Source organism: Crotalus tigris, unplaced genomic scaffold, assembly GCF_016545835.1.
Source record: "Crotalus tigris isolate CLP2741 ecotype Arizona unplaced genomic scaffold, ASM1654583v1 scf7180000017666.379230911805:20528666, whole genome shotgun sequence".
Lineage (NCBI taxonomy): Eukaryota > Metazoa > Chordata > Lepidosauria > Squamata > Viperidae > Crotalus > Crotalus tigris.
In genome coordinates this window covers 20,027,011-20,043,114 of record NW_024096552.1, presented here as the reverse complement: position 1 = coordinate 20,043,114, position 16,104 = coordinate 20,027,011, and the positions used below count along the sequence as shown (strand labels likewise).

Below are 16,104 nucleotides of genomic sequence, written 5' to 3'. Positions count from 1 at the left end.
TTTTTTCCACTTTTTTATTATTATTTTTTCTTTTTTCTTTTTCTTTTCTTTTTTCTTATTATTATAAATTCTTTTAATTATTAACCCTGTATTCTGCTCTGGGAAGTGAAGGGAGGGGGGTTGGGGGTGGGAGGGAGGAAATGTGGGGGGCGGTAAGTGTAATATAGATAATGGTTGCTTATAGGGGTGCGGCCTGGGCACTCCCCTTATGCTGCATTCATGGGTTTGATAGGGATGAGAGGTGGGGAAGTGTAGAGAGGAAGTAGGGTAGTGAGAGGAGAAGGGGAGGGGAAGAGAGTAGGATGGGAGGTGAGAAAGAGGAGGGAAGTAGGGAAGAGAGGGTGGACGCGGCCTGGGGGGAGTGCGCAGGTCGTAATAATGTTTATTTTATCTTAAAATTGTATTGTATATTGTTTTTTTTATATGGAAAAAATAAAAAACTTTCATTGAAAAAAAAAAAGAGAGTAAAAAAATGGAAATGGAAATGGGCTGATCACATAGCAAGAAGAACTGATAGCAGGTGGACCAAGGCAGTCACAGAATGGATCCCACCTGATAAAAAGTGTCCACAAAAGAGACTGAAAACTAGATGGATCAATGACATCAGCAAGTATTGTGAGTCCTATTGGCAAAAGAAAGCTCAGGACAGATTGGAAACAGGCCTTCACCCTGCAGTGGATAGACAATGGCTAAAATAATGATGATGACTTAGAAACTGTTCAAAGTTATGAAAGACACTCCCCCAAAAGATACTTACGACTGCCACTCCAACCCCTGTGTGGTCACATGATGGTATTTCAAGCCTGTTACACCCATAGTGAACAAAGGGTTTAGTTAACACATACAGTGCTTATTAGTTTCAGATTCACTTAATAACCATGTTAATTTGCTTAATGACCACTGCATCTTTCACCTGATGATCTGCCTTATGATTGGCTTACTACTGTAATGAGCAGGCCCAATTATAGTAGTAAGTGGAGGACAGGTAACTGCAGGATTAGTAACCATCTGAGTGGCAAATGTGTAATAGGCAGTGCTACACAGTTTTTTTTGAAATAAATCCAGTCATTAGTCATAGGACAGTCAGCGGCAACCAGAATCCTCTCTGAGACATATAAAGAAGCAGACTTATTGACCAGGCAAAATGACCTATTTAAGTACTGTAGACCTCCCAAGATGCTAGAGTGAGGCATATTAAGAGCTGTTTGTCTATGGACTTCAAATGACTGATTCCTGTTTAATTATAAGTTCTTGTATCAATGCCTCCACAAACAGGCATTCTTTCGAGAGCACAGTTTGGTTCATCATAAGGTACTGAATTAAAATAGTCTTGTGCCGTGGAATTAAGAAATAAATATCTCTAGATAAAACAGTAACTAAATTCATGTAGGATTCAAATTTAGACTACATAATGATATAACTGTAAGGCAACTTACAACTTGTTAACTGAAACTTGAACAATCTTATAACAATTAAAATTTATTTTATGTGATGTGCCTTTTTAAAATCTATTCCCCAATGTTTCTGCTAAAGCTCTTATAAATGTATTTACACACACACACACACACACACACACACACACACACACACAATGTAGCATGTTTGAAATCCATATGCACATTCTCTGGATGATGGAAAATTTTTTCAAAATGAAAAAGTTATTAGAGTAAGAGATCCAGGACAAGAACTAAGTTAATTCATTTGTCATGTGATCAGAGAAGCTGTATTAATACAAAAATATTGTATATTATTTCTATTTCTATTGTATAAAATATAAAGTATGTATAAAAAAACCCAAAACTTGGGGAAACTGCCCATAAGGAGCTGGTCAACCAACTTTTCCTTTTATTTTAGAGAATCTCCCTGCCTGCCTAGCTGCTTGCCCATCTTAAACTTTCTTCAGAGATAATACCAACAGAGAAATCGGATTCTATACGGGTTTGTTGTGATGCTCAACTATAATAATCTTACCTGGCTGTTGGAGTCTCCAGACAAAAGACATAAGTGTGGCACCAGTTTGCTGAGAATTAGTGAGTGTGCACCATAACTAAGAAAACAAAACAAAAATGCAGCAAGGTTATTTTTCCCCTATCATGTAAGGAATCAATAACATCAATCAATAGCAGTTCTATTATCTAATTATTGAAATCTTACATCTGGAGCATGAGGAATGAATTAGTGAAAATCCTGTTTTCAGTTTAGGATCTTAAATAGTACAAAATGTAAGAAAATGTCCCATCATTAAGGTAATTTAAGAGCTTTTTAATAAAATCAAAATACATACGCATTTAATGTTGCAACAAGACACAGACACACGCCTTCTCGTGAACGATAATTCTTGTGTTTAAAGCCAGCAGCAAGCCGCTCCCAAATGAACTATTAAAAAAATAAAAGATAATGGATACTTAATACTAAATATGTAGTAGCTATTATAAAATTAACATTCAGTTTTATAAATACATGAACGAAATAACTGTAGTTGAAGACGTAAATGTTTCCTCTTAATTTTTCTTTGTTAAACTAAAAGCTTCTCTTTGTGGTTTCCATGCACTATTCAGAAAGGCTCTGAATTTCTTTATAATAGATTTTTAATGTACAAATCACAACTTGATGTATTTATTGGGCATGTTTATGCTCCCGTTTCTGTCCATTGTTTAATTTCAATGCTGGTTGTAGTCTTCAGTGAGCTTGTGTGATGATCTCTGGCTCATTCTTCTTATAAATCATTTGGTCTACGTGCATTTCCTTGCAGCTATCTTTCCACCATTAATCTGCCCTTACTCCTTTTTTGTTTTTAGCTTTATGATTCTAGACTTCCCAGGAACTTTGCTGTATCAAAACAGCTAATGCTGCAAACTTGAAGCTTACATGATTAGATTGCTTTGAAATATCACTGCAAAAAAAATTTTTTAGCTGCTACTCTTTTAGCTGCAATGCTGCCATTATACTCTCTGCTGTTCAGCAGGCATTCAGAAGAAAAAGGTTGCCTAGCAACTGCTGCACAGTGAGCAATAGCACATTTCCTAGACTGCAGCATTTTATGGCTTAGGTTCTCCCAGTATTTGAATCATGCTGAAGCAGAAACACAGCCTTTCATGTATACTCGGACTACATTAGCCTACGTTGTTCTTAATTTTAAAAGATGTTTTTAAAATAAATACAAATAGAGTACTATTATCTGTATACATATTCCAAAATAACTTCAGTACTTTAAAACACCATGGAAATAATTTGATGAAATACAATTATATCCTTATAACTGTATTGACTTTGGCATAGTTTTTAATATAGCAAGTTCACAGTAAATAAACCAAATATAACTATGCATTTATAAAGCATTAGATGTTTATTTATTTATTAAATGTATATGCTTCCCATCTTCGCAGTTCAGAATGTAGTGAAAGTACTGTCCAGGGAGTCAACATAATTACTTTCAAGTAAGCCGGCTCAGGACAAGTATCACAGAACATACATGAAAGAGCAGGTCTTATATTAACCTTCTGGAAAAAATCAGGACATAAATTTAATAAAGAAATAAACTTTAAACTTCTTTGAGGGTGTAGAAGCTTCAGTAAGCCAGCATTAACAAAACCTCTAGTAGGAAGGGAACAAGTGTTTCAGCTTTGCTTTCTTTCTTTAAAAATAATTGGCCCTTACATGGCTCTAAGTTTTAAAAGAGAACAGATTTGTCATCTCTTGAACATGGCTGGAAACTCAGTAGGCCCAATACTTTTCACACTTCCTCATAAAGCTTGATTTCTTGACCCTGTAATAAAGGAGCAGACTATCCATATCCTATTATTTCAGCCTGTTGGACCCTCTTTCAAGGCAGATGGCAACTGCCAGCATAGACAATTAATATCTTTATCATCTCAACAAAAGCAAATGGTTTTGACACATATAAACATGCATATTCTTTTTCTATTAGAAAGGAAATTTTTTTTTAAAAAATCAAGCAGAAGTTGCTAGATGAAAGTTTGAAAACCTATCTCTTCTTAAGTTAAAGCTAAGCCAAAATTTGCAAGAAATCAGCACACAGATAATATCTATATCAAGAATCAGCCATCCTCCGCAGGAACACAAACAAATGAGCTAAAAACTATGCTAAGCTTAATTTCTTTTCTGTATCTACTAGGTAATGGTTTGCTTCTGGTAATGATTGTCTTAATCCAATATCTGTGTGTTTTAAGCTAATTGGCACTTCTTTAAATCAAACTGTCTCCAAATGAGCAGGTTTTTGATTGGAGATTCTTCTATATACTATCTGAAATTTTAGTAGCTCTATATTTTTGTTTCCTGCACCAATGAATATTTTGCAGGTAAACTATAAGAAAGTTAACCTTAATATAGATGAGATAATTTGAATCATGTAGGCCAAGAAACAACTCTCTATCATCACAGAGTACAAACCTCAAACTCCATAGCAACGCATCAGAAACTATTATGAAATCTGATGAAAACATTTCCTAAAGTCACTAGGCAATCTGGACTGTCCTACTGTCTCAAGCATCAGAACTATTACAGTGAATATCAAGTTTCATGATGTATTCAGACATTATGGGTAGAGAAATTTAGAGAAAGAAGTGAGAGTACTATCAAAGTAGAAAATGTGAAAGTCTCAGAACACGCCCTACTCTAACCTTGTCCTTAAAGAGGGACAGTAAAAGTTTTGCATGAGCTTTCAATTTTCTGTTAATACATGCTACACCAATAAAGCAGCATTCCTGGAGTTCCTGTGGAATCAGGTTTCTTGACCTAATTTGGCTTGAAGGGCTGGCATTATGCCATCAGCATTTCCAGCTATTTAACACCATAGCTACACTACAGATTTGATAAGAAGACTGGCAAAATCAATTGATAATCTCCCTAACACCAGCATTTTAGCCATCATGGATTTTGAGGCACTACAGTAACATTCTTCATTTGCATGGACTTGAAGTCATCAAGAATATCATCACTGTTATCAAATAGCACGTTTTCCCCTCAATTCATATGACACACCCATAACTACATATGTTTTGATCCACTTGACACAGATGCTCACCTGATGGAATTAAACCAGGCATTTATGAGACTGAACTTCCAACAAAAACAAAAAATAATGATATGGGAACCAGATCCTGCAAAAAGTTATTGGAATACAGATGTCAATAACTTCACACACAAGATTAAAAGCAAGTTATGTTTACTTCCTATACCGCGATCTGCCAACAATGCCTCTCTGGATTCCACAAATGACAAACATGCCATAAACCAAAAGAACTAATAGCCACAAATTTGACACCAAGACTCAAAACAAGGCCAACATATTATCAGAACATTTTAATTCTCAGGATTGAATTACAGATCTGAAAGCAGCCATTTTGGAAAAAAATAAATTTTACCAACCCAACTGACAAGGGATTGCTGAACTCACTTCAAGAGGTTTTAGGCTACCTCAAAAGATGTTAACACATTCAATAGAGTTTTAACATATTAAAATTGGTAATTGATAAGGTATTTGAAATCTGTCTCACATGTAACTGTCATCTGCATAATCATCTTGTTTTCCTTCTGTTATCTAATTTGAATTTATATCCTGTAATAGTTCAGCTACTGCATGATGAAGTGACCTACAGTTCATGAAAGTGTATGTCTTTTAATACAATTTATTAATCTTAAAATCTAATCCAACAGACTGTTTTTGAATTTTGGATACCATAGATAAATATTTATTTTATTTATTTATTAAATTTATTGGTCACCCATTTTACCACAGGGTAACCATGGGTGGTTTACAATCATGAAGTGTGTGTGTGTGTGTGTGTGTGTGTGTGTGTGTGTATGTATGTATGTATGTATGTGTGTGTATATAAATATATATATATATATATATATATATATATATATATATATATATATATATATATATATATTTGAAATAAGGTGAGCACCAGGGTGATAAAACTATAAAAGTTTAATTTAATTTAAAAACGCCAAGCTTTCGCCGTCACCTGCCGGCATCCTCAGGGCTTAAAACGCCAGGGAGTGAGAGAAATTGCCCAGGTAACTATGTTGGGGAGACTTCAAAACGAGTGAAGACTAGGGTCCATGAGCACAGACTAGCAGTGAAAAGGGGCGAGCAGCACTCCCAGATATTCATATTTATTTCAAATATGAATATTCCCAGGGTTCATGTTTTTAGTGTTATTAACCATATATATATATATATATATATATATATATATATATATATATATATATATATATATATATATATATGTTAACAATTATACTAAAAATGTGATCCCTGGGTATATCCATATTTAAAACCAAACAAATAAATCTGAGCACCAGGGAGTGCTAAAAAATTTAATAAAATTTAGTAAAATGTCAATAAAATTACAATAAAACCAATAAAACGCCTAGCTTTCGTCAGCAACTGCTGACATCATCAGAGCTCAAAATGCCGGTCAGTAGGAGAGTCCTCTTTATAGATTGGCCAGGGTCTGCACCCGGCTCCTAGATCTTGTCATTGGGCCTGATGGAATAAGCTGTTTCCCGGTTGCCGGTTTCTTATTAGCAATAATTGCTTTCTTGCATTTCTTGCTTGTGTAAATGTCATCGGGTGTTTTCTCTTTGCCAAATTCGGGGTTTGCCACACCCACTTTGTTTAGTTGCACATCTCCACCCCCCCCTTCCCCACTCCGTTCTGATTGCCCCGTTGCAATGCACTGTCTCTTATTTTCTTTGTGTTTTCTCCAACCCCACTGCCTGTAACAACTCGATCACCCCTTTCAGCAGTACCGACCCGAATGCGCCAACAGGAAGTGTGGAGTGATCCCAATGAAGATGCACAGGGGAGAAACACCAAGAGTGGAGGGGAGAGAGCAGTGAAGGCTGATGCTCCTGATTGTCATATAGAGAACATCCAGGGCGAGTTAGTTAAAACTAGGATGGAATGTATAAAGATTGGAGATAAAGAAAGGAGACGCCTGGGAGCAACAACTACCAGATCGTACTCGAAAAGGGGAAAAACAGCCTCATTAGCATGTTTGGTGAATACGACCCGCCCACCCCACCTCGCAATGCCAATCTGCCCATATCAACAGGCAACACGGAAGAACTCTCAAGATGGCACCGTGCAAGCAAGGAGGAAACAGGGGGTGTGATAGCAATTAACTTGAATAACATCTGCGGAGACCATGATTGGGGAAAACACAAAGAAAATAAGAAACAGCGCATTGCAGCGGGGCAATCAGAACGGAGTGGGGAAGGGGGGGATGGAGGTGTGCAACTAAACAAAGTGGGTGTGGCAATAAAGCAAAAAAAGAGGAGGGACGTTCCACCAAACCCCGAATTTGGCAAAGAGAAAACACCCGGTGACATTTACACAAGCAAGAAATGCAAGAAAGCAATTATTGCTAATAAGAAACCGGTAACCGGGAAACAGCCTATTCCATCAGGCCCAATGACAAGATCTAGGAGCCGGGTGCAGACCCTGGCTAATCTATAAAGAGGACTCTCCTACTGACCGGCATTTTGAGCCCTGATGATGTCAGCAGTTGCTGACGAAAGCTAGGCGTTTTATTGGTTTTATTGTAATTTTATTAACATTTTACTAAATTTTATTAAATTTTTTAGCACATATATATATATATATATTCATTCATTCATTCATTCATTCATTCATTCATTCATTCATTCATATTCTGAGGTTTTTGCGGGTATTTGTATGTAGGTCTTTGGTTATTCGGGTTTTCTCCCGTGTAAAACTGGAAGTGTCTTGGCGACGTTCCGACAAAGTCCCATTCGTCATCTTCAGGCTGGTGTTTTCAGCTTCATGCTTCGAGGAGCAATGTGTGGTCTTAGCTGTTTCTTCCTTTTAACTGCCTTTTAACTTTACATATGTGTGTTTGTGTAGGTATGTGTATGCATATATACACATATATATGTATACGCAAGCAAGCAAGAAATTGGCATAGTCTTCTGCTAAGAAGACAAATATAATAGAGTATATACCCAAGTCACTATTGCTCCCTTATCATTCATCTTTTGGCAGGATGTGAGATTGATTTGATTCTCTTCCCATTAAGCTCCCTTGGGAAAATTCTATTTCTTTCCCATTGTTTCAACTGAGAAGTGAGGCAAAATAAATGACTCTCACATATCTTCAACCAGGAAACACTCCCCATATAATTCTCACCCCCACCCTTGCTTCTTAAATTGCTGATTGAGATTGTGCCGCTTAATTCAATAGAACAGAACAATTCACATTTAATAGAAAAATCCTCTCTATATAATTCCTACCATTGGTGGAGCTACGTGATCCATTAACTTCAAAATAAGATTCAGTGCCTGTTCTCGAACTTGGTCTTTGGCATCTCCCATTCGATCCATCAATACTACGAGAACTAGAGGATAAAAATAAGACTAAATGCATTATGTGATAAACAATCTTAAAAGTATTTTGAAGCTCTATGTCAAAACAGTTTATGTTTGTTTCAACCATATTTTAACTAGCCAAGATTTCTAAGATTACTAAGACGTATACAGGTAGTTCTCAACTTACGATCACAATTGAGCCCAAAATTTTGTTTTTGTATTCATACTTGTACAGCTGGTTCTGAAAAATCAGTAACTTAAAATTACTGACTATCCAAAAGTGCAATTTGTTTACATATATGTTACATATTTGTAATGCAATAATCTATATTACTTCATAAATTATATAAAACAGCAAGCTCAGATAACTAAGAAAAATAACTAAAATTAATGTGGAAAACTTAATATAGAAACTATAAAGTATGAAGTTATAGTTTTAGTTATACAATTTAGAAAAAAAAATGAGTAAAAATTATAAACGTCTGTGAAAACCCTACTATCTATGGTATAAATTGCACAATATAAGGAAGCAAAACCATAACTTTTCTCCCCCTCATCTGCATTGCAATGCAAACATATTTATTTAGCAAAATAATTAGGAAAAAAATATATCGCACAATATATTTCTAGTTTATCTGAATGGATAGCCTGCGGGCTAGAACTCTGAGCCTTGAGCACTTCTCCTTCCCATAGTTCCTCGGTAGGAATATTCAGGGCAACTGAAGGCATTAAAAACCAATTTTAAATTCTTTGTATTTCACATGGGGGTGTGAGACAATATTTGAGGGGGTATGAAAACTTGGGTTTTCAAAATTATAGTGTATATGCATAATTTGTTATCATTATTCTGAACTTTGGTAAGGGGAGTGAGAATATATCAGAAGCATTCTAGGGATGCAGGGTATAGAAAAGGATGGATACCACTGGCCTAAGCTGTTCCATGTAACATAAAGATAGATGTTTTCTTTTGCTTGCTCCCTGATCTTCAGAATTGTTGGCAGATTTTTCAATATTAGGCTCCTAGTAACACATCATTTTTCTTATTTCTTCCCTCAAAACTGGTATTATATATCTAAATTATATATAGAAAAAAATTCAACCACAACTATGACCAACTAAATGATAGCAATGAATGTATATCTTCAATTTTTTAATTTTTAAATACATGAAAAAATATTTGGGACAACATCCGCTCATTCTCAGGCATATAAAGATTACTTTTTTCTATTATTGATACATTTTAGGCCTAAATGCAAAAATCTTGATGAAATTAGGGTATTTTTTGCTACTTTTAGTCTACTGATTTAATTTCTGTTATAGTTACAAATGTTAAAACATTTACCACCCTCTGCAAAATGATAACAATTATTTTCAGAATGCCACGCAATGTCTTATTTGAGTGATCATATGCTTACTGAGAAACTATTAATTTATGAATAATAACCATTACCCCTTTTTATCTTAGTACTGAGGGACAAAAATAGCTTGAATCAAAACATGACCATGTACCATCTATTTTTTAAAATAATTGCACTAATAACAATTATAAATTAAATATTTGGATCAGATTCTAGAACATCTAATTAGAATTACTTTTAACATAGTAAAATATTAGGCATTTTATACTGATTTTGTAAATAAATGGTCATCTAAGATATATTTCATAAATATATTTTTAAATGTTTGAGAGTATTTCTTAAAAATCAAGGCATAGAAACTGTATGTGGTCCAACAATATGCCCAATTCTTACTATACCAGTTAGTGGCTCCATCTACGAAGTCAAATAAACTGCAGATATTTTTTCTCATCCATCCATTTGATTTTTTTATCAATTTAGCTACCAAAAATGCAACTGTAGAATTATAGAGATTCAGATCTCAAGAGTAATAGTACTGAAATTTCAGACAAGTGATACTATAAACAGTTGAACGGTTACAGTTAAATACAATTTTAATAGGTCTTAAGCTCAGAAATCTTTAGCACCTTTTTCAGACTGACACATTAAAAGGCATACGCTTTTCTGAGCAAAACCTTATTTCATCAGATGTACACCTAAACTGTAGACTAAACTGATATAGACAGATTGGTTAAAAAAGATACACAATATGATTTTAATGTTAACCCATTGTGTTCACTGAGACTTTCTGAGTAGTTTGAAATTTTCTGATGTACATGTGTTCAGTAATTACTTGTCCAACTGTACTAGTAAAATTCCTTTTTTCCAAAATCTTTACTTGCAATAGAGTGCCAGGGAGGCTGAAGTGCTCTTATATTTCTCGCCCTTGTTTCCAGTGGTTGATAGAAAATTTGTTGACAAATGTTTGTCCATTAATTATTTTGCACAAAAGTTATCCTATCTGTTCCATGTAAAATCCTAAGAAGCATTATTGGCAAATGATGGCATATATCACATTACAGAAATGGCATATGAAGTTATATTTCTAGTTGCTACAATTTTTGCTTAATAATTCTATTGAAGTTTTTAAAAATTATAATAAAAATACAAACTAAGCTAGAAGAAAAAGGAAAACTCAAAATATGCATAAAAAGAAAAAAGTAGAAAAGAAAAAGGCAACAAAAACAGTATTAAAGAAGTGACTTCTAATCATCATACAAAGAAGAAGCTAATATATCAACTTTTTATCATAGAAAAACATCTTCCATTACCTAACTTTTATCTATATGTAATTCATAAATCATTATATTTTCAATCCTAGTTCAGCAAAAATTCTATTAGGAGTTACCAGAAATATGAAACAAATAATTTATACTAATAGTTTATCCTGATCAAATAGTCCAAGTTTATATTATGTTTTTTTGTTCTGAACAATCTTGACTTTTAAATAATTCCTATGGCATCACAAAATTTGATCTTCCATCACTGTTTGGTAGTTTTAAAAAAATCTTCAAGTCTTTCATAAGTCTACTTTGTAAATCCCATAAACAGATATTGTCTAGGATTTCTTGTTGCTGCTGATCTATATCTACTTCCTTTTTCCCCATAAAGAGGTATCATTCAGAGCAGAATTCCCCAACCTTTTTGGTTCTGTGGACCAGCGGGGGGGAGAAGGGGATGGTTTCACATGAGTGATAGTCATGTGTGCATACAACTCCATTTATGCAAGTGGCAGGCATGGATGGAGAGTGCATATACATGCTTGCCTGCTGCTCCAACAAGTCGGGATGTGCTCATGCCCGCACTCACCTATCACTTCCAGGCCCAGCTGCAAATGGCTCACAGCCTATTAGTGGGCCACACTAGTTGGAGACCTCTGATCTACAGCAAAAGGGCTGCCTACCAGAAATTTGGTACATATGTGACCAAGTGTCTTCAGCAGGCATCTCCTTGAGAGCTAAAGGCCTGCCTTCCAAAGGGATCCCCCCCCCCAGTGGTGCTGAGTATCTCTGAAAGGCAAATTTTCACTCTGTCCATTTTATGACCTAGGAACTTACTTACAACTGCAACCAGGCATGCTGGGATTGTGGTTTGGAGAAAAGTGCTTATATGACATCTAATTACATGACTGCTTCACTCAGTGACTGAAGAGTCCAGTCTCAATTGTTATACAGATATACAGTCAAGGACTATCTGTATTTAATTATATACTTGTTTTTCAACCCTTAAAGCAAAAATAATCACTTTACAAACCAGAAGATGATTCAGAAGAGCTCAATATGAACATAAAATGGAAAGTCTCAGGGCTTACTATTACAATCACAAATGTAACATCGCCCAATAAGCTTAGTGAGACCATTGCAAAATTACCTTGGTTGTTTTCTTGCAGATGTTTCATTACCCAAAGTACATCATGAGTCCTAGTAGGGAATCGGATTTTCTCTAATTTTATAATCTAGTGACTTGCCCTATCAGTGTTAGTTGGAGTAGTCTTGCTGATTCTTGGGGGGGGGGGGAGGGCTGTTTACTATTTCTTTGGCAATTCCTTGATTGGGATATTGTTTGCTGCTTGATTGTTGGTCTAATATTAATACTGATGTTAATCTCTGCTTGTCTGGATGTGGATCGCTGTCAGGATGTGTTTTGGTCTCCCCTGCCTTTTTGGTTTGTTGATTGTCTCTTCTCAATAGTGTATAGATATTGTTTATGTCTATGTTCCTGGCTGACTTGTCAGGGTGCCTTTTAGGAATTCTCTAGTGTTTTCGGACTTGGCTTGGTTTAGGATAGTCCCAGCTTCCCAGTAGAAACTATGGTTAAGTCTGGCCATGTGTTGTTGAATTAAGGAGCTTTCATCATGTCTTCTGGCTGCTAGCTGGTGTTCATGGATGCACTGTTTAATGTTCTGCCTGTTTGTCCTACGTAGTGGCTGTTGTAATCTTTATACTTTGATGACTCCTGTTTTTTCTTCTGAGGCTGCTGGGTTTATTGGTTTACTTAGGATGTTTGGGAGAGCTTTAGTTGATTTCTGTGCTACACTGATGACATGGGGTTGTAATAGTCTTTCACTAAAAGGCACCTTTCACTAATAGTCTTTCATTAAAAGGCACCTAGGAATTCTGGGTGGTTTCTGAGATGTTTTTGATGTATGGCAGTGTTATCCTGTTCACAGTTTGTGTTGGTTGTGCTGTACTGGGCTGAACCAAAAGACTGGATCTAAGGCTCTAAGGCTCTAAGCTCCATATCTCTAACCTGCTGAAGGCTCTTAGTTTCCCCTGAAGGCAGCTTTTTCCACCAGACTCCAGAGACAAGAGTGTGTCCTCTCTGCAGGCAGTAAAAGCTTGCAAACTTACCTGCCATTGAGAAACCAGCTCAGAAGATTGCAAATGACGATCACATGATTGCAGGGCAGTAATAAATACAGGTTACCAAGCAGATCATAATCACATGATTATAGGGGGCAGACATAGTGCAATGTTATATTATGGTCAGAAGTGCCTGTAAGTGCCCTTAACAAGACCACTGTAATTCTGGTTGTTCAACAAGTGGTCATAAGTCAGCAATAGTAGTGTTCTACATACAAATCTATCACTACACTTTTTCCATTATTATAAATTTGTGATGTACATCCCTAATTAAAAAATAAACTATTGATGAAAAGATAAACATATTTTTATAGAGAAAATGTAAAAAATACTTACCAGTTCCTACATAGGTTTTGAAACGTCCTAATAGTCTTTCACTAAAGGCTCCTAGGAGTTCTAATCCAAGTAATGAAACCTATGGAAACATAAAGAATTAAAATGATACTGTGGTAATTACCCAACCATTTAAAGCAATTATATAGATTTGAGAATGAGAATCTGTTATATTAAATTTCATGCAGCTAGTCTTGTACAGAAAGTCCTTGCCTTACAATCACAATTGAGCCAAAATTTCTGTTGTTAGGCGAGACAGTTGGTAAGTGAGTTTTGCCCCATTTTTTGAGCTTTTTTGCCACATTTGTTAAGTGAATCACTGCAGTTGTTAAATTAGTAACACAGTTAAGTGAATCTGTCTTCTTCATTGGCTTTGCTTGTCAGAAGATCGCATAAGGGGATCACATGACCCCAGGACACTGCAACCATCATAAATATGAGTCAGTTGCCAACAGTCTGAACTTTAATCATGTGACTATAGGAATGCTGCAATGATCATAAATATGAAAAATAATTATAAATCACTTTTTATGTGCCGTTATAACTTCATGCAGTCACTAAACAAATAGTTGTAATTTGAGGACTATCCGTACTATATACTTAAAAAAACAAATGTTATCAATTTACATTGAAAAGAAGGCAATGCCTTGAATCTACTTTGATAAAGAAAAATTAATTAAATTATAATTGCATGCTGGAACTCATCTGGATCAAAGTCAACTCAGTATAGCTTCATTAATCACTTTTTAAAACTTTTTATTTCCAATTGCAACAAGTTTTGATATTGTTCAGGTTTTAAAAAATGTTTGTACCAATTATGTATTTTACATTAGAACATTATCCTTAATTTAGACCTGGCAAATATTGTACACTTACCCCTTCATTAAATTATTGTCCTTAATCTAGCATACAGAATCTTAAATGTTAATAAAGTCACAAAATATATGTGTATTTTTTTTGAAATGTGACAGCCTAGAACTCTAAACTGGTAAATAAAATTCAAAATTCATTTAATAGGGCAATCAGTATTATTAAGTATAAATTTTACTTTTTAACATTTTATTGTTATTAATATTTATTATTGTAATCAGTTTGGCATATATAATACAGTATTTTTCCTGGGAATAAGACTCAGATATGTACAGCTAGTCCTAAATTTATGACCGGACATCAGACCATTCAAAGTTATTATAGACTTTAAAAAGGGGTGTTACAACTTGTCCTTGAAGTTATGGCTGCTACAACCCCGCACAGAAACTAGGTATTCTGAATTCGTATAACAGACATGATTTGCTTAATGACTGTAGTGACTCACCTTACAACCATCATAAAAATGATTGTAAAATTGAATCCAATCACATGGTGCCTCGACCTATGACTGCAATGATTTCTAATTGAAATTCCAGGTTCCATTATGTTGTAAATTGATGCTTCTAAATATACAAGCTCTAAGATTCCAAGGGGCCCAATGAATGAGCAAAAAATTAGCAAATTAGCAAAATATTGCTAATTTTCTTTTCTATTTTCTATTAATTATGTTGCTTTGATTTTCCCAGTGTCCAAGGATTTATAAAGACAGAGAACTATTTTGGATTTTCGGGGGAATGATTCTAGTACATGCCCATTTATACATCTGGATTAAAACTATAGGTGCTATTAGATTCCAGGTATGACAGACTTTAAAGAGAAAATTAAACATATAATTCAAGCTCCTTAACAGAAACATTGGTTTTTAGGAATTTATAGTTCATAATGGCTGTAAAATATGAAGAATGCTTAGCCCCAATTTTGTACAATTTTCATCAAAAAGTAATATATCATATAAAAATTCTACATCTCTTGGGTTTATATTTTGCTTTATATATCCCTTTATTTTACTATATGGTTGCATATAATCCAAGTACCCACTATCTCAGATTTTAGAAAATATCTATTTAGATGGATGGTTTCAAAATTACACACACACACACACACACAGACACACACACACACACACAGAGAGAGAGAGAGAGAGAGAGAGAGAGAGAGAGAGAGAGACTATACAAGAAGATAGCAGTAAATATACATACATATATGTATATAGGTATATGTGTATGTATGCATATGTGTACATAAAGTGTACAAGTTTAGAAAGGAATTCAAAAGAAAGGAGAAGAATTAGAAAACAAGTATCCTTCTATAGAAAAATTAAACATGAATAATCTGGAAGAAAGACATAAAGGGAATCTGATATCAGAAACAAAACAAGTCACCAAGATCAAGGAATATGAAGATTTGTAAAAAGTCTTTTAAATTCAGTTGTAAAAAAAGAAAGTGGTAATTTTTATAAATGCAGTTTTAATATACAGCCAACAGTAAAAGCCAGATTTGTTGTGATAAAAAATCAGAACTGGATGATAGAAAATTAAAATAACACACATTAGAAATAAACAACAGAAGTGGTATTTTGGAAATTAAAATGATCATAAAAAAGATGTTAGAAAAGATAACCAGTGTGAAAAATAGTGAGGAGTCAATTAACATAAATAAAATAAAGTGAAAGCCAAGTGCCAGGTTGAATCCCCACTCTCATCATGTGGGCCAGAGGACATTAATAGTAGTATGAAGGCAAAATTCAATCACAATATTAGACAATAACAGCTATTCTA

General features: G+C 34.7%; 1 protein-coding gene across 31 annotated transcripts in view; it reads right to left on the bottom strand.

Annotated features, from left to right (window-relative positions):
* Nucleotides 1-16,104, bottom strand: part of CLASP2 (cytoplasmic linker associated protein 2) — a 194,387-nt gene that overhangs the window by 172,753 nt on the left and 5,530 nt on the right. For all 31 annotated transcript variants that reach the window (XM_039336918.1, XM_039336919.1, XM_039336920.1 and 28 more), the window contains exons 2-5: nt 13,460-13,538; nt 8,290-8,393; nt 2,285-2,376; nt 1,972-2,047 (exon numbers count right to left, since the gene is read on the bottom strand). In XM_039336918.1, the coding sequence (XP_039192852.1) occupies nt 1,972-2,047; nt 2,285-2,376; nt 8,290-8,393; nt 13,460-13,538 (351 nt within the window). The remainder of the gene's footprint in view (nt 1-1,971; nt 2,048-2,284; nt 2,377-8,289; nt 8,394-13,459; nt 13,539-16,104) is intronic.